Below are 23,772 nucleotides of genomic sequence, written 5' to 3'. Positions count from 1 at the left end.
TCTGGACTTCAGGGAAGGTGGGGTAGTCTTGAGTACATACGTATCTGCATTGATGTAACAATCCTATCAAGTGTTACTTGCGTTCTATATGTGTTCTTGGGCAATATTTCAACATCGATACTTCCCTCTTTTGCAGACAGTGACTTCGGACAAGATTTAGTCATGGATACATACATTCACTACTGGTTTGCAGATTTGTCATGACCAAGGCATTTTCAACTAAATGGAATTAATATATTAAAGTACTTAAAACAAGAATTAAATAAATAATATATATGCTCAGTATTCAATAGGGTGCTCTGCATCATCACCTTGCATTGAGATGATGGGTCGACTGCTCCTTATTTAGTTATCAACTGTATTGAGTTTTACCTTGAATCTTTTCTTTGTCCAAGAGGAGTTTGATACAGCATAGTAGGGCAGTGTCTGCATCCTCGCTCTTCATGGGCTCTCCTGCAACTTCAGCTGGTGTCACCTCCACTTTTGTTTAAAGCTCTTCAATGGCAGCAAATTGTATGTGTTCCTCTATTTTCAGATAATTGGCTGCAAGTGTCTTGAAACCATTGATTGTGCAGTACATCTCCAACTGCTCGTCCATGCGACCGGGTCTCAACAGGGCTGAGTCTAATTGATGACCCTTGTGGTTTGTTGTGAAGACTATGATTCTCTCATCTCCACAGCTCGACCACAAGCCATCAATAAAGTTTAGTAGTGCCGGCAATGTTATCTGGCAGCATGAAGAGAACCCTTCTTGTTGGTTAATGTCTAAAAGCATTTCTTGGTGAATCATAATTGATGATGACCGGGTGAATCGGGTAAGAGTTTGGTAGACGATTTCACCAGGTCGGGTTGATGAACTGGAGATTGTTGCCCGGGCACCTGACAATGTGGGACAACCACATTTCCATTTGATTCACTTTTTTTTTTTTTTATTCACTTTTTCTCTCTAACACCGATCTCCAATAATCTATGCCATTGTAATCAACCGTATGCAGCCTAACTGCCTTTATTTCTTCCTTGATCTCCTTTGTTTTTCTCCATATGTATGGCAAATAAACTTTCAACACGATATCTTTAAATTTCTTCAGAAAACTCCATTCAAAGTACCGTAGCGCAGTTTTCTGATTGCCCTTTTTATTCCCTTGATTTGCCTGTTTGATGGTAGATGACAGCAAGACCCATTGTAACTCAACCCCATCATGGAAATAAATGATTTCTTGGTTTATATTGACTGTTACGGACAATTCCTCCGGTTTCAGGGGTTTATTAACCTTTGACTTTGTGTGGAGGGCGAAATTTTGCGCAAATACACATTAGCCACATGTATTCAGGACACACGCAACGTGTGTGCCACGGTTACTAGTTTTAAATAAGGCCCTCGAATTCTTCTAGAATTTTACCTGAATTTGTGTTGGCACGAATTTTTACCTGCTGGATCCAAATCCAACTACTGACTTAGAAGATCCGGATTTGATCTTGGTTTGAATATGGCATATTCAAATGCAAGACAGAGCATATGATTCTGTCGAAAATCCAAACCGAGAGGATATAAATTATTATTATTAAAAACTTGTGTTTGTTTATGCAATGTCTAATATTTCCCATTTTACCTGTCTTTATGGATTATAGAAACAAAAATTGTAGTTGTTTTCATATTTTCTTTACATCACATCAAATTTTAAAATCTTACCATTAGGCACAAAATAAAAAATATATTTAAAAAATAACAAAAGATTTGTATTGAATAAAAATCAAACTAATTGACTAAATAGCTTAAAGTTTATGAAAACTTTTTATTTCTTCAATTTCAACTTTTTCAACCAAAAAAGTTCAATTAAGCTCTTACTAAAAGCCAATGAATGACAACACACAGTTACAAATCCTAACCGCGTGAGATAAGTAACATTTCAGGGTAATAGATACACATATACAACAAATATTTACACAACGTATCGAGATTTAGAAGATACAGACACAAACGCACATAAACAACATACAGTAGGTAGTCACTAGTCACAGTCCCAATATGCCATTTTTCCACATACTTGATCCAAAATTTGACAGTCGCCAATCCAAGAGTTCCGGCAGTCGCTCTTTTTATATCCCGAAAAAAACTGAAGTGTTCTTCTGATGAGACCATGACTTACATTTCTGTGGAAAAATGGACATCTTTTAACATGAAATTGAGTATAAAAGGAGAGCACAAGTATTCAATTCGGGTTTTGGGTCCCAAATTAATTTCTATGACTGCAAGCAAGTGTTGTTATTCAAAACCATACATCAGTTCATTTCCTGATCAACTTCGAAAGCCATCGAATAATAGGAACTCGAAATGAAATATGAAACAATAATGTGATACTTTTGAACTTAGCCTTAACTACAAGTTAAAACCAGATAAACCATACGATCCAAGATTTGCAAAAGAAAATGCAATGGACAAATCAAGTTCAAACCATGAAAGAAAACATGAATTATTGTAAGGTACCTGTCATTGCATTTGCACGTTGGCATTGGAGCATCTTTAGGTATTGTGCCAATCTGAATCTGATGATTCACCATTTTCAAATTCTTGCACATTTTTTGCTCTTTGGACATAATTATCTGCTATCCGTTGATCCAACTCATAGTAGTACTCCATTTTCTTCAATGGCTTCATATCCAGATCAATGAAAGATGCCTAAAGAAGTTCAAGTTCGATTAGCAATTATAATATCACCGAAATGACACCATACCGCTTAATTCATCAATGTTAAGAATATTTAAATCTCCATAATCTTTTAGCACTAATTTCTCGAAAAGATAACTAAAGCTGAAAGTATTTTCCCTGGAAACCTAAGAAACTACAATAATATCTAAATGCCTTGCCACGTGACTTTTGCAATGAATACGGGAAAGAAATATAAAAACAGTGTCATTTTCTTACATTATATTTCACATTTTATGAGACAAAAACATGTATTTGTTAAAAAAGAAAAAACAAAAGACCTTCTATAAACCTCATCCCCAAAAAATGAAGTCCAACCAAGATGATCACAATACATAATGCCGATGATTTTTGCAACTGTCTCCAACAAGAAAAAAAATCTCCACATCAATGCTTCCACATACAAGGGCAAAAACCTTAATCAAAGCTAAGAACTAGCCATTCCGATTCTAGAAGATGAGAGGACAATTATCAGTGATTATACCTTGTAATGAAAACTCTGATGAGTTGAATCCAGATAAACCACATCATATGATGATCCCTGAACCATGTTACTTCTAGATCTAAAACTAATCATCATACTTAGGTCCTTGGCAGTAGCAGATATCAAGTAATCTCTAACGATTTTTAAGCTTTTATGCATTGGCATTGAATGCATGGCTGAATACTTTCCTGACAATATGTTTTCACCTTTTTCCTGACACACTGCACAAGGCTGAGAAATAACGTCATAGTATGCATGAATGGCTCCTTCAATGTCAACAATGTCTAGCTTCTGTACTTCAAGCAATCGATTCAGCAAACTAGAGTTGAAAACTGCCTCAGCCACAAGTTCCAAAAAATAATTTGTATGCATCCCATCTTTTGCAAGAATGACATGTTTGAGGGCATCATCAAATGCTTGGTCAACAGTGCAACTAGTACTGTCTGTGGCATCTAGGCCTCCAAAAACAAATGCACCATTAAGGAAAACCCGGAAATTATTTTGAGGCGTAAGGAAAAGAGACTTAATTGCTTTTTGTACTCTATCCTTGGATCCCGAATATAAATCTAGTGGGTTATATTTGCTTATTTGTGACACCTGGATAGATCCATTCACAGAATCCATTAGTAACAAGAAAGAAAACTAGTGCAAATACAGGTATAGGTCTATTAAAAAAACTCATATCTCATGCAGTTGGGAGTAGGGGGATTGTAGTTCAAGAACGTGTGTTACCTTTCCTTGATGTAGTCTCAGAGCTTGGTGCATTTGAAAACGAGTAATTCTCTTTTTGACGGCATTTTCTTCAGCGATAAATTGTGAAGTAGGAAGAAACCCACATTTGGGCTGCATTTTTAGAAGAAGAGAGAAATGGAAGATGTTATGATCCCAAAGAAGTGATTTAGAAGGAATCGGCTTTAACTTTGTTGGATCTTCCCTACTCTTGTCTATTTAAATAAGAAAAACCATTTTGACTCTAGATCTAATTAAAAAGATCCCCAATACCAAACACCCTACCAATTCAAATATCAAATCATCATTTTCAAACACAATAATTACCTAATCTCTTTTTTCCTATTTAATCATTTTCAAGAAATCATTATATAACATCAAACACCGCATGTCAAATCAACAATCAAACATATTATCCAAGTATCATTTTCATATTTTCTTATTCCACTTCATTCATTTTTCTCATCTTGACAAATTAGAGGCCAATGAAAAACAACCTACATCTCAAACACAATAAATATAAACGTGCAAGGAACACAACAATGTGACAGATATGAAATGCATTAATTTTTCTCAAATATATCAAGATAGGAAAAATTAGAGGCCAATGCAAAACAACCTATATCTCTAACACAATATGCATAAACATGCAAGGAACACAACATGTAACAAATATGACATGAGAAGCACCTTAATCTCCACAGAGATGCAAAAATCCTCCTTGAACATGCCTGAAACTGAACATTATACCATGATTAGGGAATTGCTTATCCAACATGAGACACCAATTTAATATGGAATACAAGTAAACACATAAGTAGCCTCCAGGTTGATTTCTCGATCATCAAAAACTCAATTTAAACGAGATGATTTCACAAATTAATGGATCGCATGTAATTAAACTACCTCTATTACATAGTCGTGTAAAATCATGTACATTTTAACATTGTGGTTGAAAAGCTTATCTTCATCTTCAACAACAAGAGGGGATCTATCTTGAGGCAGTGCACACACTTTCCCTCAGTGACTTCCTAATTTAAGGGCAACCTATCAAGACTCTCATAGAAAAAATACTATAATCAACATGTTTTTCACAATGGGATTTCAATTTGTAACCATTTTTTGGTTGAATCTGATAAAGTCAACTTGGATGATTTTTAATTAAACCCTCCCATACTTTAAATTTACACCGAACATCAAATATGCAATCAGATAACATGAAAATTTTCTTCACATGCTGAAATAGAATTTACAAGAAAAGTATATTTTCTCTCTAAACAGTAAGCTAGACTAAATGTAAAATGTTGTCATATCCATAGAGAAAAAAAACTCTTATGGGTCATGGAATACAAATTGAGGATGCCGTCAAATTGAACAGCAGATGGAAGAAAATTCTCAAATAGAGCAAGCATATCTATTCTTAGTCCATTCATGTTAAAAGAATATCCGGAAAGATTTTGTGGTTTCAGCAAAGGATAGTAATGACAAATATAAAATATAAATGAATACATATCTAGAAAACCTAAATCAAGGAGAGCACAAGCAACGATTCATTTTTTACAAGAATGCTAGAAAGAAGCTGGTACCGAGAGGAAATATTGAATGATCAGCAATAAGAAGAACTGAGTCACATAGGGGATTGACTTTAGCCTCATCAACGCGCCAAGAAGGACGAGAATGAAGAACTCTATTTTCGACTGCCTCCAAAAATTCTCTGGACACAAGAACACGAATCTGCCAAAAGCCATGACAAGATCCAATATATAAGTCGTAGAGGCAATAATGGCATAATCACTTTCCATATCGTGTCAACTTAATAGCAGTTTTTACTTCGATTTACTGATCTCATCACACCAGTCATCTATTACTTAATCAACATGTATTAAGTGACTACATCATGATGCCACGTTGTAGGCCACACAACAAGTAAATCTACTTTATGCATCATTAAAGGATGTGGAGAGTGTGTGAAACAAGGTTATATCTTTAGCAACTGCAAGGCAAAGCGAAACGTGGAATTGTACTCTCATATCCCAAAATTGATGAGCAATGGTAAAAATAAGCGTGTACTGAAGCATAAACAAGCATAACAAGCACATGAAAGGAAAATGGGTGCAAATTGTATATTTGGTGAGGAGAATTCATCATTATCATGGTAATAATAAATAGCTGAAATGATATTAAAACTAAAGGTTAGGTGTGCAAAGGTAATAAGATTTTCATTCAGAATTGAGATGGTTACAACTTACCCCTGCATCAACATGCTCAGAACCCAACAATGGGCACATGATTTGTTGCACATAGAGTTGCTCTACAATTTCCCTTGTAGGGGCCGAGGCAATGCCTGCCACTTCTCCCCACAGGACGTATTCATGCTTGGTTAGTGCTGAATGACCATTCCCATATTCAGATCCATTCCTTGAGACCTTTTGAACCCTTAAAACCTTTCCGATCTAGAGAGGCAATAAAAAAATAAAATTACTGAGACATCTGTAGAACAAAAAACATCTACCTCAACCATCAAAATTGTATTTCAAATTATAATATTCATAACACACATATTTTGATTGATACATCCAAAATTTCAAAGCAAATAAAAAAAATAGGTTTATGTTATTAGCAAGAAAAAGAAAGGATATTTTCTTAGGCCTTTCATTCACTACCATTAATCAAATTACAAACAATAAACAAGCCAAGCTCCACAATTTATACAGCAGTTTGCATGGCCTGCAAAGGTCTTTTAAAATAGTGGAAAAACTTCAACTGAATCTTCATACGGAAAAGGCCAAAAACGATGTGGTAAAGATGAAAACATGCCTATATATCATCAGCTCAAAGCCAATAAAACAAAATCAAAGGAGAGTGAAAAAAAAGAAGAAAAACTTACAAATTTTGGAGAGTTTCCACAGTATGCAAGAACCAAATTGACAGCTCCCTCAGCTCTATAAGCCCATTCGACCGCGTCTTTGGCCTGTAGAACCATCTCCATCAGCTGCTCACAACACACGAACACACCGTTTTTGTTACATTTCCAAGCACCAAAATGCACAAGAAACTCAACACGAATTAACATCATGCAGACAATTTAGAGTCTACGTTTACTGGGATTTTACCTCAACCAAATTTGAGACTGATTATTGGAGATTTTAGGGCTTATTAGAGTGAGTGAGAGTAGCGTGTTTGTTGGCTCGTGAGCACGAGAGAGCGTTGCTTCCCAATGCCCCTTTATACTCGTTTTTTTTTTTAATTATTTTTATCTTGTTTAAGGTTTTTATTTAAAATGTTATTGAGTTTAAAGTTTTTCTTTGTTGCTATTCATTTCTTAATTAAAAACAAACAAACAAACGAAGAATATATATATACAACTGTGCAAGAATATAATTTTGCCTAAAGTCGAATTTGCTTTTTGCTTTATTTTTTTGTTGCAGTATTTGGTTTTATTATTATTATTATTATTGAGAAAGATTATAAGTATTAAATTCTATTCCAATATTCTCCTCTTCAGTTGGGCATCGACTCGAGTTTTTCAGATTCTGATAGTTCATGTCGGGTCGAATCCGAAAACCGAGTATCCAAAATTTGTGGGGCACACACGTATGTTTTTTCAGGAGATCTTTTTCGAGACGGTATCACGACTCACATATCACCATTATCTTTATTTAACGATCTTTATGTATTTTTTTTTATTGAACTGAAAACTGATTTTATAAAAAAATTATATAGCGAGATCATCTCAATTAAAACTTCAATCGAAAAAAATCTTTACTCTATAATCACACATGAAATAGAACTTCACCCGTGAAAACCACTAGACATATATTATAATTACACGTAATGGAATAAAAAAATTAACCAAACAACACTATTTTCATTTCTTTAACCTCAAAGACAACTATCTTCCCGGTCTTTAACCCTCTTCACTTTCGAATTACAGCTTCGAGCAATAGCCACGATCACAATATCCAACAGCCTACACAACGCCTGTTAAAGTTGACTCTTCCTACTTTCTAGTATTTTAGATTTATTTAAATTTACATTTATCGTAAAAATCTCTTGTTTTTATGAACTTTAGAAAAAGAAATAACGAATATCATCACGTAGTCTCCTCCTAATTTATAGAAAACCAGATTATAATGAAATTAAATCTATAACTTTTTATGACGTATGAACCATAAACTGCTATCATTCCTACATACTGGATAAACTATCGGGATGATTAATCAACAAAGCACACTATTTAGATAATTTACACTGGATAAAATTAAATTTACAATCAAACGATAACAATGTTATTTAGTTTGTGGATTATTCTTTAACTTTGTAATTAATCATGCATAATGATTAGTTTATTTTGTTGCAATCTTAATCAATATATCACTGACATCACATTTCCATTTAAAAATGATTCAAATAATTCCACACACACAAAAGGTATGTTTCGATCTGTATATCTTTTGTGTGTATAGGTCTCTACTCTCTCGTGAGATTGATTGACATGATTCATAATAATCATAAAAAATAATACTTTTGACATAAAATAATATTTTTTCATAAATTCAGTTGAGTCAGAAATTCGTCTCACAAAATTGAATTGTAAGATGGTCGCACAAAATTTTTTGTGTATATATTATTAGGTTTTCTACGTGCTTAACTTTAACAGCACTCGATGACACTACAAGAAATTCATGAATTAACAACACACATACGAAAACGGTTTAGTGAAAACCGTTGTTAAAAAACTTTTTAATTTTTAACAACGGTTTTCACTAAAATCGTTGTCGTATGGCGTTTTTTAAAGCAAAAGACAACGGCTTTTGGGATTCAAAGACAACGGTTTTTAGGGTTAATAACAACGGTTCTATAAAACCTTTGTTTTTGAGCGTTTACGACAACGGTTCAGAACCGTTGTCTATAAGCATGTTTTTTTAAGCAAAAGACCACAGTTTTATGAAACCGTCGCTATATTTAGCGACGGTTTTATACAAACTGTCGCCATCGAACTGTCGCCTGCTTAAATATAGCGACCGTTTCCCTACCACCGTCGCTATATTTCGCGATAGTTTTAGCCTAACCAGTAATACAAATCCGTCGCAATATTTCAAAATTGAAAATAACCGCCATAATTAGCTACGGTTTTCAGTACAACTGTCGCTAATAATTTCGAGAAAATAAAAAAAATTACTTTTAATAATTTAATAAATCTAAAAAAAAAACTTACAATTGGAATAGGCTAACAATATTCATGATATTAAAAACACTTAAAAAGTTATCAAAAATGAAAAGAAAAAAATTTATCCTAAATCGAAATTAAATCGTGTAGGAAGAAAAAAATTTAAGTGTTGTAAAGTGTTAAAATTGTGTAAGAGATAAAAATTTTAAGTGTTGTGAAGTATGGTGAAAAAGATGGAGCGGAAGATCCGGTATTTAAAGAGAGTTTGCGACAGTTATTTTGTCTTTCAGTACACCCTTTAACCACAGGAGTTTTAACAACAGTTTTAAAGGCTTTTTTCCTTGTAGTGTGATTTGCAAATATGAAACAAAAAGGAAAAATCGGGATGAATAATTGTATTCTATGGGTGTAATTTATTGCATTTTAGTTGGCAATATCATACATAAAACCTCAATTGTCGATATTCAAAATATTTTATAAGGTCCTGATATTTGAGCAGTTGATTTGGATATTTTGAGAAGAAGATATTGAGAGACGATTATAAAATTAATTAATTAATTTTATAAAATTATTCTTTACGATTTTTACTTTTGTATGAGACGACTAAAGATAATTCACTATATCAAGTCAATTCACTATATTAATATTATGTCTTCCTTCTAAGTAACCCGTCTTCGTTCCAATCCGATCGAATTACGAAACACACGTTATAATTAATTTCTAAAACATCATACAGTAATAAAAAGAAAAGATAATTTGAATTTTTACATGACATTACCAGATCACTGGCATCGACATAAATTAAAGTCACCCTTTTGGTTCGGCGTTAAAATAGTTATTGTTTTAGCCGACTCCTTTAAGAATCGGACTTAGGGTGTTGCAAGGATTAAAAGCGTTTCACACGACTAAAATTTTTACTCTCGCCGCAACTTGAGCTGACACAAACCTCTCTCACAAAGAGGAGAGGCGTAGGTTCCATTTCCATGTAATTTCCCAACGTAACTTTACCTAAGTTGTACTAAAAATTATGTACTTTTCTTCTTGATCGTTGATTAGAATATCGTAGGTGTTTAAGGGGGAAACATACTTAGTTCCCTTTAATGTATATAATTTGTTTCTTTATCTTCCAACTATTGTTGTTGAGAAATGGATTATTAGAGGAGTTATTCACCGCAAAGAAGAGAAAATTCGCAGCATAAAAAAAATGTTAACTACTTTGTTAAACTATGAATTGACGTTAACACGATTCTTGTGCTTTAGATTACTATAATTATTATTTTACGTATGAAAAAAAAGTAGCTTTGACAAATCGAGTGAGGTTACGACTCACCGGCCCGTTTAAGTCATTGTGAAATTAAGTTTAGGCTATCGGAATTATTTTGGAAATTCATGCATACGAGATCAAATTCTGAACTATGTCTTTATGTTGAATAAGATTTTCAAAATTCATGCATTCATATGGACATTATCCGTGAAAAATTAGAAGTAAAGGTGTTCATCATTCAAAAATGACTATTCGACATATGACATTGTACGAGTTTCAAATTTTTTTTACAAAAATGGGGAAAATACCCCAACACTGGTTAAGAATTCCATGGAAAAAAAAAAGAGAGATGAGAAAATTTAAACCCCCAACTAAAAACAACCAAGATAACCTGAAATCCTAAATGTTACCGACTCATCATCATTATTGCTTTCGATTTAAAAAAAAAAATGAATGGTGTGCAACAAAAAAAATTGACAACACCACCAAATATACTTACATATAATATATAGCAAAAGTTCTTATGAAATCATCTCATGAGTCGATTTTATTATACGGATCTCTTATCCAATCCGACTCATAGAAATTTTTATTTTTTATGCTTAATGTATTATTCACTCTGAATATGAATCGGGTAGACCGATCTTACAAAATATTTACTTTATATAGAAGTGTATGTGAGGGCGGAAGGTTGATGCATAGTTATGGAAGTTTAGATGGCAATTTAAGGAATCGATAATGATTCCACAGCTCACTCCAACAGTAGCAAGCTATAAAACACTTGCGGAGGGGAAAGGAAAAAGAATGTTCCAACAAAGCCCACTATGTTACCCTTTGGGCAAGGTAATTATGGCTTAATTAGTGCGTAGTTAAAGGTGACAAAATTGGCATTAAATGGATTAGTTTTTTCCCCAATATTGCAAAAGAGAAAAGCCACTTTTGAAATGTATGTAACAAAAATTTTTGAGTGGTTAACCATCATTGGCTAATTATACATGCGTAAAGCAAAATGTTATCTTCAAAGCCACTCATCAAGGATTTCTTGCGGGCGGTCGATTTTAATCATTCAAACTTCGAGCCATTGAGTTTGAAGTGCAAATGTGAAATATATTATGGGAACCGTCAACAAGAAATGCATGATGTTTATTGAACAATATATGATAATAACATGAATATTAGTTGCTACATGAACTTTTTTTCGTACAAATGGTACGAATTCAAAATTTTTATTTTTTAATCCGCACGACGACAAGATAAATATAAGTTAATATGAAGCTTCACTCTTCGTATATTAGCGTTTGCTAAAAAGATGTTATCAGACTTCGTATTAAAATGGTTGAACTAACTTAAATTAATTCAATGAAAGCATCATCTTATGGTGTTGTCTTGAATCTTGGCGACATCTTATCTATTGCTGTTGGAAATTTAACTCCGCTATGGGGAATTATTCTTTTCGCCTTTGATGATCCAACCAGATTTAATCACATCTGAGTTAGAAAATAAATTGCATTTTGATACAAAAAAATATACACGAGCTCAAACAAACTCTATGTTTAGATGTGTGTATTTGTATCTGAAGAAAGATTGTCATGCCAAAAACATAAAAGGGCGGTTTCCTCTGCTTCGAGCAAAATGCTAAATGTGCAATAAAATTGGTGAAATCAATGTAGCCTTTTAAGATCAGATAACAGTAAAATTAGACATTTACAGCAATGTACTTGATATTCAGTGGCACCAAAACTTGCACTGGTTTTACAGTAATTATTTATGTCATTTTTACCAAGTGATAATTCCCATATTTTTCGAATTGATTCGGCAAGTTGCTCTTTTTGCTCCAGTGTTTATTGATGAAAGCCTCAACAGTACGTCGGAACTCTTCGCTACTCAGAGTGTCGATCTCCGACGCTTCGAAATACTCTGTTTCGGGATTCTCCTTTCTCTGGTATTTCTCCGTCTCCGATCTCTGGAGCTCCAGCCTCGGCCTCACCGCGATCTCACGCTTCAGTTTTTCCGATTGCGTCCTCTGGAACCTCCGTATTTGTCTCGTAGCCTCTTCGATCGCAGTCGTCACCTCATCACCTTGCTGATTCGCCTTGATTTCCTCCGAGCATACCACAATCTGCTTCTCGTCATCACCAAGGGCCTGGGCGTCTTCACCCACCGCTGGCTCCACATTCACCGTCGGATGCTCTCGCTGATGAACCGCCTCGCTGTGTTTCACGTAATCATCGTACAAACCATCGCCACCTCCAGACAGACTCAACGCGTCGTTCCGCCGGCAAATAACGAAGAGCAAAACGATAATGATATTCCCGATCACGAAAACAACATGGTTATTGAATACATACGCGGAGAACTCAACGAAATACCCGCCCGCGACTTTCATAACCGCCGGAACACGCGCAGAGGACCACGAAACCAGCCCCAGAACCACCAAAAGTTCGAAAAACTGCCACAACTTCACGATTCTACGAAAGCGATTGAACCTCGCGACAGCCTTCTCCTTCTCAAACCTGACATTATCAAACACCATTGATTCCATATTCAAAATTCGGAACAGCCGTTCCTCCTCGAGCATCCAGCAACGCAGGTTAAATTTTCACAGGGAAAGCGTAAATGAGGGGAGAAACCAGAGGAAGTGGAAGTGGAAATGGAAAGGCACGTGGATTGGGGAACATGGAGAGATTCTATACATGAACACAAAAAGGGAATTTGAGGAGACTGGGTAAATGAAGATTTCGGGTTTGAGTAAGTACCTTTTTTTATAGATGCCAGAGGAGGAGGGACAATTTAATTTCGGGTTATTTGTTTTTGTATATATATATTATTTTTATATAATAATTTATCGGATATGTGTATGTATAGTTGATGTTTTATCATATATAAAAATATACTGCAAATAATATAGGATTCATGTAGCTTAATATAATTGTATTTCGCGTACTGTAGCTTCTGGACAAATACCATTAATGAGTTTGATAAATACTCGTCGTAAAAACTTTCGTGAGATTATCTCATGAATTAATTTTGTGAGACAGATATTTTATTTTAATCACTCATAAAAAAATATTATTTTTTATATATTATGTTTGTCGTAAATATGAATAAGGTTGACCTATATTATTCTTTTCTGTCAAATGCTTATTCTAAGGTTTCGAAACAGATGATATCTCGATCAAGGAAGAGAAAAGGAAATCTTTATCGTTTAAAAAATGAAAATATATATCTCTTATCTCTTACTATTTATTAAGGCTGAGTATGTTAGAGTAACTTCCTTGGTCTGTTTTTTAAAATACCTAAAATACCCTTCACCCCCACTCTCTACATTACTAATTATATATTAATAAAGTGTTAAAAAATAAAAGCAAGTCACATGTAGTTTAGTAGATAAAGCCTATGTTTCTTAATCATGAGGTTGTAGGTTCAATTTTTGCTTGGGTCTTTTTTATTCTTTTTTAATTTATTTTTTTGTTCATACATCAAAATTATAATGTAGCCACTCATTATTTCTTACAAATATATTTTGATCCTCATTTAAATATAAATCAAATAAATTATAAAAACATATCGTACAAGCACGCAACGCGTACGTCGTTGTACTAGTATATATGAAACTTCAAACACACATTGGTGCTTAATGTGGATGAGTTTACCTTGCAAGATAATTAAATATTTTCCAGAATATTACACATATGTGTCGTTATTTCATATCTTTGTCATGCAATAACATATTTTATTTTAATATTTTATGGAAGTTAAATGGACAAAGATACCCATTTGTGTTGGTTGGTGCGATGATCCATCTCCTTAATTTGTATTATATTCTCCAGACCGACGGTGGACCAAAAGTTTTAAGTCATGCACTGGCTTCGCTTAATTTTTGTCCAGGTCGTATCTTGCAGTGGTAAAAGTATTTATATTTGACCAGCCGAGTAGTGAAGCAAAATTATTATTTTATCCCATTCGTCTTATATTAGTTGTGTGCACACAATAATGAATCCAGATATAGAGGAAAAATTTATCCAAGTTTAGATTATTATTTTGTCTCTGGAAATAATATGCCAACAACAAAATATTAATTCCGAAGCAATTTTTGACGGTTATATTTAATTGAAGTTAGCTTAAAGACCGATATCTGCCGAAGATAACAATTTTAAATCCCAAGCAATTTTTTTTTATGAAAACATAAATTTTTCATCACAAAACATATTAAATTATAACATCAAATTGTGTACTGGTTTTTAATATAAGGAACCATTGAAGGTGGTAGTGGAACAATAACTGCTCCTCGTTCAAAATTCAAATTTCAGTTTTATTTTTTTACTTATTTATTGTTAAAATATAAATATAAAAAATTCTAATAAAATATTTCTCTACCATATGTTACTCAAATTTTCAGTGATAGTCGATGGCGAATATAATAAATAAGCCCAAGAAACTAAGTTTGCCTACGTAGTGAATATTCATTTTGAAGCTCAATAAAAAAGATATATATATATATATATATATACAGTTTTGTTATCCTGCACACCCACCGTGCACACCTCCGTGAGCACCTATGAGGTGTCACTCACCATATATATATATATATATATATATATATATATATATATATATATATATATATATATATATATATATATATTAATGTGTGTATCTAAATATCTAAGTTTATTTGTAGTTTTACACAAATTAAGAAAATCATTGAAAAACTAAGTTTACTGACTAAACTTCTTGTTCTATCTATATTTAATTAATTCAAAATATTTCTGCTAGTTTTCCAATATTTAGTTATAAACACGAGTAAATTATTTAAAAAATGATTAAATATGGAGATAAAAATATAGTTTTATCTTGTAACTTACATATTTTTATTGTTAGTCATGTTATAGACTATTACACGGTTTTAGTTCATTAAACTTGCGCATTTGTTTATTTTTTTATCATTTTCATCTGAAAAATGTTGACTTAATACCAGAAAATTATAAATTGAGCTGGAAATTGCTGGCATGACCTTGGAAATTGGTGATGTATCCGATGAAAAATTGTAAAAAATGTTCAAGTTAATTGAGAATTGATTGATAGCATGATTAAAAATGAAAAAGTTGTAATCTACATAACTTTGATAACATGACAAAAAATAGAAATAATATATATATAACATAATATGTTTTCCATATCAACATATGGAGAGATGGTATGTATACCATTTCATTCGAGTCAGTTACTATACATTGTTTGTTTACAAACTTGATTTCGTAGTGAAAATTAAGTTTCCTTTTTATTGGAGAATCGAAAGCATAACATTATGTTTTTTTAAAATAAAAAGAAGGAAGAAACTTTTTTTATTTTTATTTTTTTGAGAATAGGAAGAAACCTTTTAACCCAACAAAGTTTGGTCAAGAATGAGCGACAAGAAGCGGGATAGGTTCGTTGATTTGACATTGAGTCGACTTCCATACAAAATGGACAATAATTGGACATTTACTTGAATATGCATGCCCTTTTATATCTTGTTACACTTGCTAGCTACCTCAATCCGAGCTTTGTTACTTGTTTAATCCCAATCATCGGATTCATGTTAAGTAACACTTGGTGAAGTAGAGGTCCACAAGTTTTAACGTGTCTTAATCTCATCGAAAATTTCATATTCATAGCATTTTTTTATGTTATTTCCTGACATACTGAAACTTGCATAATAATCGCAATCACATCTAAAGATACGTTTGCCCCTATTTAAAAGAGGTTAGATACAAATCTTATCATACATCATACATGCATATATTTATTTATATATATATATATATATATATATATATATATATATATATATATATATATATATATATATATATATATATATATATATATATATATATATATACTAGTGGATCATGCAAATGCGTTGTGTGTGTGATGAAATAAATAAATATTATATATTACTTGTGTTTATTATTTGAGTATACGTCTTTTGTAAGACGGTCTCACGAATCTTATCTGTGAGACGGGTCAGCCATACCGATATTTACAACAAAAAGTAATACTCTTAGCATAAAAAATAATATTTTTTCATGGATAACTCAAATAAGATACATGTCTCACAAAATACAACTCGTAAGACCGTCTCACACAAATTTTTGTCTTATTAAATTACAATATTAAAAGATAATTTTTATGTGAAAGTTGTTAATTATTTTTAAAAAAAAAAACCAACATCAAGCAGTTATACAGGGTGAGAGTTACTTTTCAAAATTTGAAATTAAAATATGCCATTAGCCCTGTGTTTTATTGTTTTCGCACCGAAAGGTAAGAGAAGTGGAATTTTTCATGAGTTTGTACCAGTACTTTAAACCCCAACCTACGTGAACGCCAGCCAAGTACAGAGTCCTCGATTATTTGCACGAAAAACTAATGATTTCTCGTTTAAAAATGAACATGTAATTACTCACTTATTTATTTTTTTTAAAATAATAATAATGATAATAATAATATGAAAAAGGCTAAGTCATATATATCGTAATAATAAAAAGTCATGTACAACTAAAAAAAGCTAATGATCCCGTGAATTCGTGTGGCTTCGCCAACTTTGGATACACCATATAACTCACGCTCAAGTCGAGTTCAACTTTATATGTTGCAGTTGTGTTCATTTCATGCGACTTTCATTCGCATAGCATCAATTATTCTGTTCATCTATCCCTTAAATAATACTTCGTGTTGTTTATCTCATATCGATTTGATTAAGTTCTCGAGAGTTGTATATATATGAACTTTGACAATCATCCTCATTCGAACTAATTTTTGAGGTATAGTTGCACTCAAGTTCGTGATCTTAACAATTCGTATTTATTTAAAAAGAACACCAAAACTCATATGAGACCGGGTTTCGCATGTCAATTTTGTGAGACTAAAATTTGATCTGATTCGACATATAAAAAATTATCAATTTTCTGTCAAAAATATTATTTTTTACTACAAGTATGAATCGAATCGATCATCACACATAAGACTTACCCTAAACAGATTGTGTTCTTTTGCGTGACTTGATTACTGGTACTTACTGGTTACAAGTTACAGTGAGTAATCACTCGATATTTAAGATTACATTGGACGTATTTAGATAAAATTATCTTTATTTTTTTATGCCATTACAATTGGGATAAGATATAAACACAGTATCTGGATATTTATATATATATATATATATATATATATATATATATATATATATATATATATATATATATATATATATATATATATATATATATATAATTTTGATATCCTGTACACCTACCGTGCACATCTTTGTGAGCACCAATGAGGTGTCACTCACCCATTGGATGCATAATTTTTCTATATTTCATCACATCCAATGGATGAGTGACACATCATTGGTGCTCACAAAGGTGTGCAAGGTAGGTATGCAGGATATCAAAACTATATATATATATATATATATATATGTATATATATATATATATATATATATGTATATTTTTTAATTTAAAAATTAAAATAAATTGTATTTTATCCATAAGATAGTTATCCACTAATGGCGGTATCTACTTTGATGAAAATGAAGGGGAGGATAAAAAGATTTGGGGCCCCGTTTTAGACACGCGTTTTGAAATGGGATTTGGATGATAAAGTTGCCTTCGGTACTTTAATCTCGCGATTCCTTTTCTTGCGGAGAGAAGTTTTGAAAGGATAAAAAGGTCACATCCCCTGATTATTTTTATTCTAATTAATATCTTAATCAATTCATGTATTGTGCATTATTCCATTTTTACGGCTATGTAACGCAAGATGGATTAATATTAGGTGTTAAATAATATTTAATTTGGCTGATACATTGCCCCGTGGACCCACGTGTTAATTTCCTTCATTTTATTAGTTATTATTCTATCAAACATAAAATAAGATAACATTAATTAAGATAATTAAATAAATAAAATATAGTTAATTAATCTATTGTGATAATTAACTGAAATACTTACGTTACTAGAGGATGACATTAAAAGAATTAAAAGTTATTTAGGAACTAGTCGACCGGAATGAATTTTTACACATACAATGGACTAAAGTTCATATAAATTAGTCTGAAATAAAAAAAAAATTAAATTAAATTTTCTAAGAGACTTTTCGCTACTCAATATATTGTAATAGATTAAAATCGAACTTTTAGGAATAATTAATTTACTAGTAGAACCGATAAACTCGATACCTAGCCTAATTAATAATATATATTATTATATAGTTCAACAATATTAATTAATATATAGCGCTGATGGTGTTTCTATAAATGATTTTGCCACCCACTCGTGGCTTCCTTTGGGTGAGAGCCCTCTAAAATTTACGCATCCATTCACGCATTAAACTAGATGTAAAATTAGGCTTGAATTGTAAATTCTAAGTCAAATTTGAATTTATTTTCCATTAATATATGGAATAAAGTCAGTGTTAGGGACTCCACATAAATATTTATCTTTATATACATTCTTCAGATATTGCCATAAGGTATCATGAAATTTGGTGCGTGATCGATGCATGCATGATCTGATCATCATCTGATGTCATAATCAAGAATCAAGAGATTTTTTAATTAACAAACATATTATATTTCGTTTTTTAAAGCAAGTTTTAATTATATATATATATATATAGACTTTCATGTAATGTATATATAAAATAAGACAAAAACTTATGTGAGACGGTCTTAATGGTCGTATTTGTGAGACGGATCTCTTATTTGAGTTATCAATGAAAAAATATTATTTGGTATGCTAAGAGTATTACTTTTTATTGTGAATATCGGTAAAGTTGACCCGTCTCACAAATTAGGATCCGTGAGACGGTCTCACATGATATCCACTCATAAAATAATTATGTGCCTAAACCGATGTTTTATAATATTGGTTTTTTGGGTATTTGCAGTGAGATATGGTCATCTTGCCTTGCTCATATATAGTTGACTTGTTCACGTCACGTCTATGTGATGTCATCGAAATTTGAAAGCCTTAAATTCAAATTTCACTTTTTTCACATAATTACAAGGAAATTACGAGCACATTTGATGGCATCACGTATAATTATATTAAAAACGTATAATTATATTAAAATATGGTCCACGAAGACTTTGTAAATATTTATCTGCTTGACGTTATTTAACTGCCAAATTAAATTTCCTCTAAATTTCGAGGAAAGTATGCTGAACTGAAGCAAATATGTATATATACTAATATTCAATATACAGATAAAGTATTTTAAAGTAATAATTAATAATGTCAATGGACGGTGTCTTTTCCACACCGACGTATTGAAATTGTGAAAGTTAATATTAAACTTGTCTGATGATGCATACACATATTATGTCATGATGAATAAATTATACACGTCACTTTTTATTGAACTTGTTTTTGGATATTATGATGTTTAAGTTTGAGAATATTTTGATAAGGTGATTTAAATTCGGTATTATCTTTTGGTAAGTTTTGTTGATATAATATACTTTATCACAAGAGATTTAAATTACATAATAGATCGGGGTCACAATTTGTATCATTTTGGAGTGACGGAGGGATCGTATCATTCGAGTCTTTTTTTTCATGCTTTTTTTTTTGAAGGTCTGGAGAAAGCTGCAATCAGTAGGATTTCACTAATCCTTCATTCCGAAAAGGAAGAGCGTGAAATCAACGGATGAGTTGTGGTTAGAGGTAAAATGCCACTCGAACCCAAAGCTAACGGGTTCTCCCCGTTCGATTTGATAATACTTTTCTTGATCTCTCATTGAAAAAGTGATCAAATTCGTGTTGCTAATTTCCTAAATTTTATAATTGATAATGATGAGATTTAGGCAAGATATTTTTGAATTGATGATAAATATTTCGTGAAGATACGAACATGCTAATGTATATATTATTTTGAGAAGATACCAGTTTTTTTTTTTTTTTTTTGTGCGATCTAAAAGCAGAAACACCAATTGTTCATTATGTGTCGCGACAATTGCTATGCCAACTTCTGTCAGCACCATTTTATTATTTATGTGTTTGAGAGTTTCAATTGTTAAGTGGTGCACACACATTCAAAGTTTCGTGATTCATTCCTCATGAGAGGAAGATGGCGTTCTCGGGAGAGAACAATCGTATTGAAAGGAGTTCGATCGAGACGGAGTTGAAGACGAGCGATGTTCACCAAGTGAAGTGTTCATCGTAAAGATGTCATTAGAAAAGAGATAGTCTATTTTTTAATTTGATCAAGTCTTTGTATGATCATAATGTTTTTGTTTAATGGATTTGCTTGATATTTGAGCATAACCCATAAACGTAGGTATGTTGATCGAACTACGTTAAAATTATTGTATCATTGTGTTTTTTATTTTATTATTTGTTTACACAATAAACAACAATAAAAAAACAAGTCACTAGATGTAAGATATCATACACTTTCATATTTGGTTAAATTTATAATACATAATCTCACGTCGGATTGTGATGGCTATTTAAATTGGTTAACAAATATTACAATATATTTCTTTAACAATTCTGGTTAATTATTTTCGTAAAACAAAAACGAACAAAAAAAATGGATAAAAATCAATCACCCGGTCACGTTTGTGTTGAGTGTTGACCCCATCAAATTCCTTAATCCACGATCGCCATTTCTCCAAATCTCTTCTTCAATTCTTTTCTGCCAAGGAACTGAAATGTCGCACCCAGTTTTTAGCTTAACTTTCAATGTGCCATATTCACGACTCCGTTAAAAAGACACAATAATATTCGCTTTTTTCTAATATTCCGGCAGAAATAAATTATTCACCTTATTTTTCTGCCACTATTCATTATTATAAAAATAAAATTCAATCCAAAATTGTAAGTGTACAGCACAATATTATTTTGGATTCGAACTTACAGAGTTTTATATTTAAATATGACACCATAATCAAGAACAATTTTCTTTTATACTCATCTATAATTTCTTCGACCATAATAATTAAATCAAATGCTTCGAAGCATATTTCTTTACCTTGCTAAATTGTGGTATATTTAAAAATGTTCGATAATTTAAGTATAGTAGTCATTAGTATTTTTTAATATTTATGACATTTTAATTATTTTTTTTTATGACGATGGAACTCGCACTACTACTCTTGGGTGTACGATTGATAAACCTTCAAAATAACACAGTAGTCTGCAAATTATGCTTTTCAAATAAATCACACTGAGCAAACTTTATGTGTGCGACAAACTCGTTCGGAATAATATTGTCTAAGAAAATCAAACCAATAAATATTGATCAAATACTCACATACTCAATATGTTGGATACATTTTGATGTTGTACGTGGCATCATAATTTTTTTGAGAGTTTATAAAAGTATATTCGGCGCTTTTAGTATTCCGGTCCAAATAAGATCTCATACTGGGCTCCAAAGTTCGGTCCGAGTTTCCACAATCCAAATTTAGTAGCCCCAAATTTTCCTGGGCCGCACTTCTGAAATGGATCAAGCAATAAGGTGTAGGCAGAATGTTGAAGAAGTTCAAAATATAAATTTTCCTGGTATTTTCAAAAGGATTCGAATGACAAATTTAAAATTGAAAAAAGTGAAAATTTTCTTGGTTTAAATCCGATTTTGAGTTTCATAGAGTGAAAATCTACTGAATGACTTCCAATTGGCTCGAGATGCTCTGTCAACTTTGCCTGTTAATGTAAAATGCTTGTCTCCTGCAATGTGGATGCCGCCACCAGAATACAAGATCCGGTTAGATGTTGACGCGGCCTACACAGAGGAATCTAACAGCTGTTCAATTGGAGGAGTGGTGAGGAACCACGAGGGACAACCAATAGTAGTTTTTGGACGGAAGATTGACATGCCACAGTCGGTGATATGCGCCGAGCTTCTCGCTATTCTCGGGGGTATAAAACAGGCTCAAATGCATAACTTAGAGATTCATCATATTGCCTCAGATTCTCTCTTTTCCGTGCAAGCAGTCACAACGCCGGAAGAGAATCTCAGCTATTCAGGATCCATTGTTACAGAAATAAAACTTTTACTGAATTCTTGGAATAGCACATCACTTTTTCATGTTCGTCGATCGGCAAATATGGTTGCCCATTCGATAGCAGCTTTTGTTATTTCTTCCAACTCTCAATTTGTTTGGGAGATAGGAGATTTTCCCGTATGGTTGATTCATCTTGTAACTAAAGACTTATTGGCTTTGCAATAAATTACAAGTGTTAACCATCAAAAAAATAAAACATAATTCATTTTAATTTCACAAGAAAAAAATATATTTATTATCAATTATTTATTTGGATAAAAACTAATACACTTGGTCCTCGAGTTGTCGATATTCATTAAATGAACTTAAAACAGTCATTCTAAACCATAATTATTGAAATAATAACTAAAACGACAAAGTGTTATCAAAACCGGACCGGACCGGCCGGTCGGACCGGTTCAACCGCGAACCGGACTCCAGACCGGTCCGGAGATACATAAAAACCCAGAAAACAGGTTTAACCGGAAAAAATCGGTTAAAAACCGGTTAAACCGGAAAAACCGGAAACTGGTCGGTTTTTAAGAACCGACGGGTCTGTGAAAACTAAATATGGGCTGTGTATGAATTTGGGCCTCCTTAAAGCTGAGCGGCTGGGCCCTAAAACATTTCCCAAATACTTTTCCCGTTCGGTCCTTCAAAATTTTTTAGGGTGTGTCTCCGTCCTTGCAATGCGGTGTCATACAACCAACCAGAGCTGAGGATCGCCCTCTCAACCGGCTGTCCCGAGTGGTGCTGCCGATTAACGTGGATATGCTGACCTGGGTTGCTATAAGCCACTCGCACAAGTGAAATTTTCTACTGCTACTGTGTACACGTGTTTCAGGATTAGGCATCTCTGGATGAGGTTAAGTCTTCTTTCCTTGTAGGTTCCGCCGGGAGAATTCACAAATTTTCGTACATAGTTTATGTATATATGTTTAGTAAGATTTAAGCTGAAAACTAAATCCACATCAGAATATATGCTGTTGGAATTTTGTTAACAGACATGGTCACTCTAGTGACACTCCATTACTGGAGATGCTTTGCTTGATCTCACTTTTTTTTCTCTATATCGGCGGTTTTGATAGCCCAAGGATGTAAATGAAAATTTGTGAATTGAGCAGTTTAATTGGCTGCCATTTGTTATTGCCCTTTGTACCCCATCGACTATGGGATCGAAATGCAAGTTTTTCTTGAAAAAATAATTATTTCTTGGTTTATGTCTTAATAATAATTTTTTTTAACAAATTTTTGCTTTCTGTTTGTTAAACATGTATTATTTTAATTTTTTTAAAAAGATTTAGATAAAGGTGTTGGTGAAATGTAACAAACACCTTTTTTGGACTTGGAAGAACTTTTGGATGGTGGGGATGAAGATGAT

General features: G+C 32.6%; 3 protein-coding genes and 1 pseudogene across 3 annotated transcripts; 1 reads left to right on the top strand and 3 right to left on the bottom strand.

Annotated features, from left to right (window-relative positions):
- Positions 1 to 284: 284 nt before the first annotated feature.
- LOC140817238 (AAA-ATPase At3g50940-like) lies at positions 285 to 2,140 on the bottom strand (annotated as a pseudogene).
- On the bottom strand, positions 2,041 to 7,184 carry LOC140816336 (inositol-pentakisphosphate 2-kinase). Its single transcript, XM_073175543.1, has 9 exons — positions 7,031 to 7,184; positions 6,805 to 6,909; positions 6,167 to 6,370; positions 5,504 to 5,651; positions 4,608 to 4,654; positions 3,921 to 4,031; positions 3,189 to 3,785; positions 2,486 to 2,677; positions 2,041 to 2,151 (listed from the first exon to the last, which is right to left on the bottom strand). The coding sequence occupies exons 2-8, from the start codon at positions 6,904 to 6,906 to the stop codon at positions 2,522 to 2,524; spliced, it is 1,365 nt and encodes a 454-aa protein (XP_073031644.1). The 5' UTR covers positions 6,907 to 6,909; positions 7,031 to 7,184; the 3' UTR covers positions 2,041 to 2,151; positions 2,486 to 2,521.
- Positions 7,185 to 11,917: 4,733 nt separating this feature from the next.
- On the bottom strand, positions 11,918 to 13,121 carry LOC140816613 (uncharacterized). The gene has a single exon (XM_073175996.1). The coding sequence runs from the start codon at positions 12,927 to 12,929 to the stop codon at positions 12,117 to 12,119; it is 813 nt and encodes a 270-aa protein (XP_073032097.1). The 5' UTR covers positions 12,930 to 13,121; the 3' UTR covers positions 11,918 to 12,116.
- An 8,727-nt stretch (positions 13,122 to 21,848) lies between these two features.
- Positions 21,849 to 22,577, top strand: LOC140817237 (uncharacterized). The gene is made up of 2 exons (XM_073176877.1): positions 21,849 to 21,887; positions 21,996 to 22,577. Exons 1-2 carry the CDS (start codon positions 21,849 to 21,851, stop codon positions 22,575 to 22,577), a joined length of 621 nt encoding a protein of 206 aa, XP_073032978.1.
- Positions 22,578 to 23,772: the final 1,195 nt, after the last annotated feature.

This window comes from Primulina eburnea, chromosome 16 (genome assembly GCF_022965805.1).
Source record: "Primulina eburnea isolate SZY01 chromosome 16, ASM2296580v1, whole genome shotgun sequence".
Taxonomy (NCBI): Eukaryota; Viridiplantae; Streptophyta; class Magnoliopsida; order Lamiales; family Gesneriaceae; genus Primulina; species Primulina eburnea.
This window is presented reverse-complemented; position numbering and strand designations above follow the sequence as displayed.

Bases quoted from the DNA above. Each gene is read 5' to 3' on its own strand.
- LOC140816336 (XM_073175543.1), bottom strand. From the start codon at position 6,906: ATGGAGATGGTTCTACAGGCCAAAGACGCGGTCGAATGGGCTTATAGA. The intron at 4,655-5,503 runs GTACCAGCTTCT...TATAATGTTCAG, and splicing joins TCATTCAATATTTCCTCTCG to TTTCAGGCATGTTCAAGGAG. The intron at 4,032-4,607 runs GTGCTTCTCATG...CTAAAAATGCAG, and splicing joins GCATCTCTGTGGAGATTAAG to CCCAAATGTGGGTTTCTTCC.
- LOC140816613 (XM_073175996.1), bottom strand. From the start codon at position 12,929: ATGCTCGAGGAGGAACGGCTGTTCCGAATTTTGAATATGGAATCAATG.
- LOC140817237 (XM_073176877.1), top strand. From the start codon at position 21,849: ATGGATCAAGCAATAAGGTGTAGGCAGAATGTTGAAGAA. The intron at 21,888-21,995 runs GTTCAAAATATA...TGAGTTTCATAG, and splicing joins GTAGGCAGAATGTTGAAGAA to AGTGAAAATCTACTGAATGA.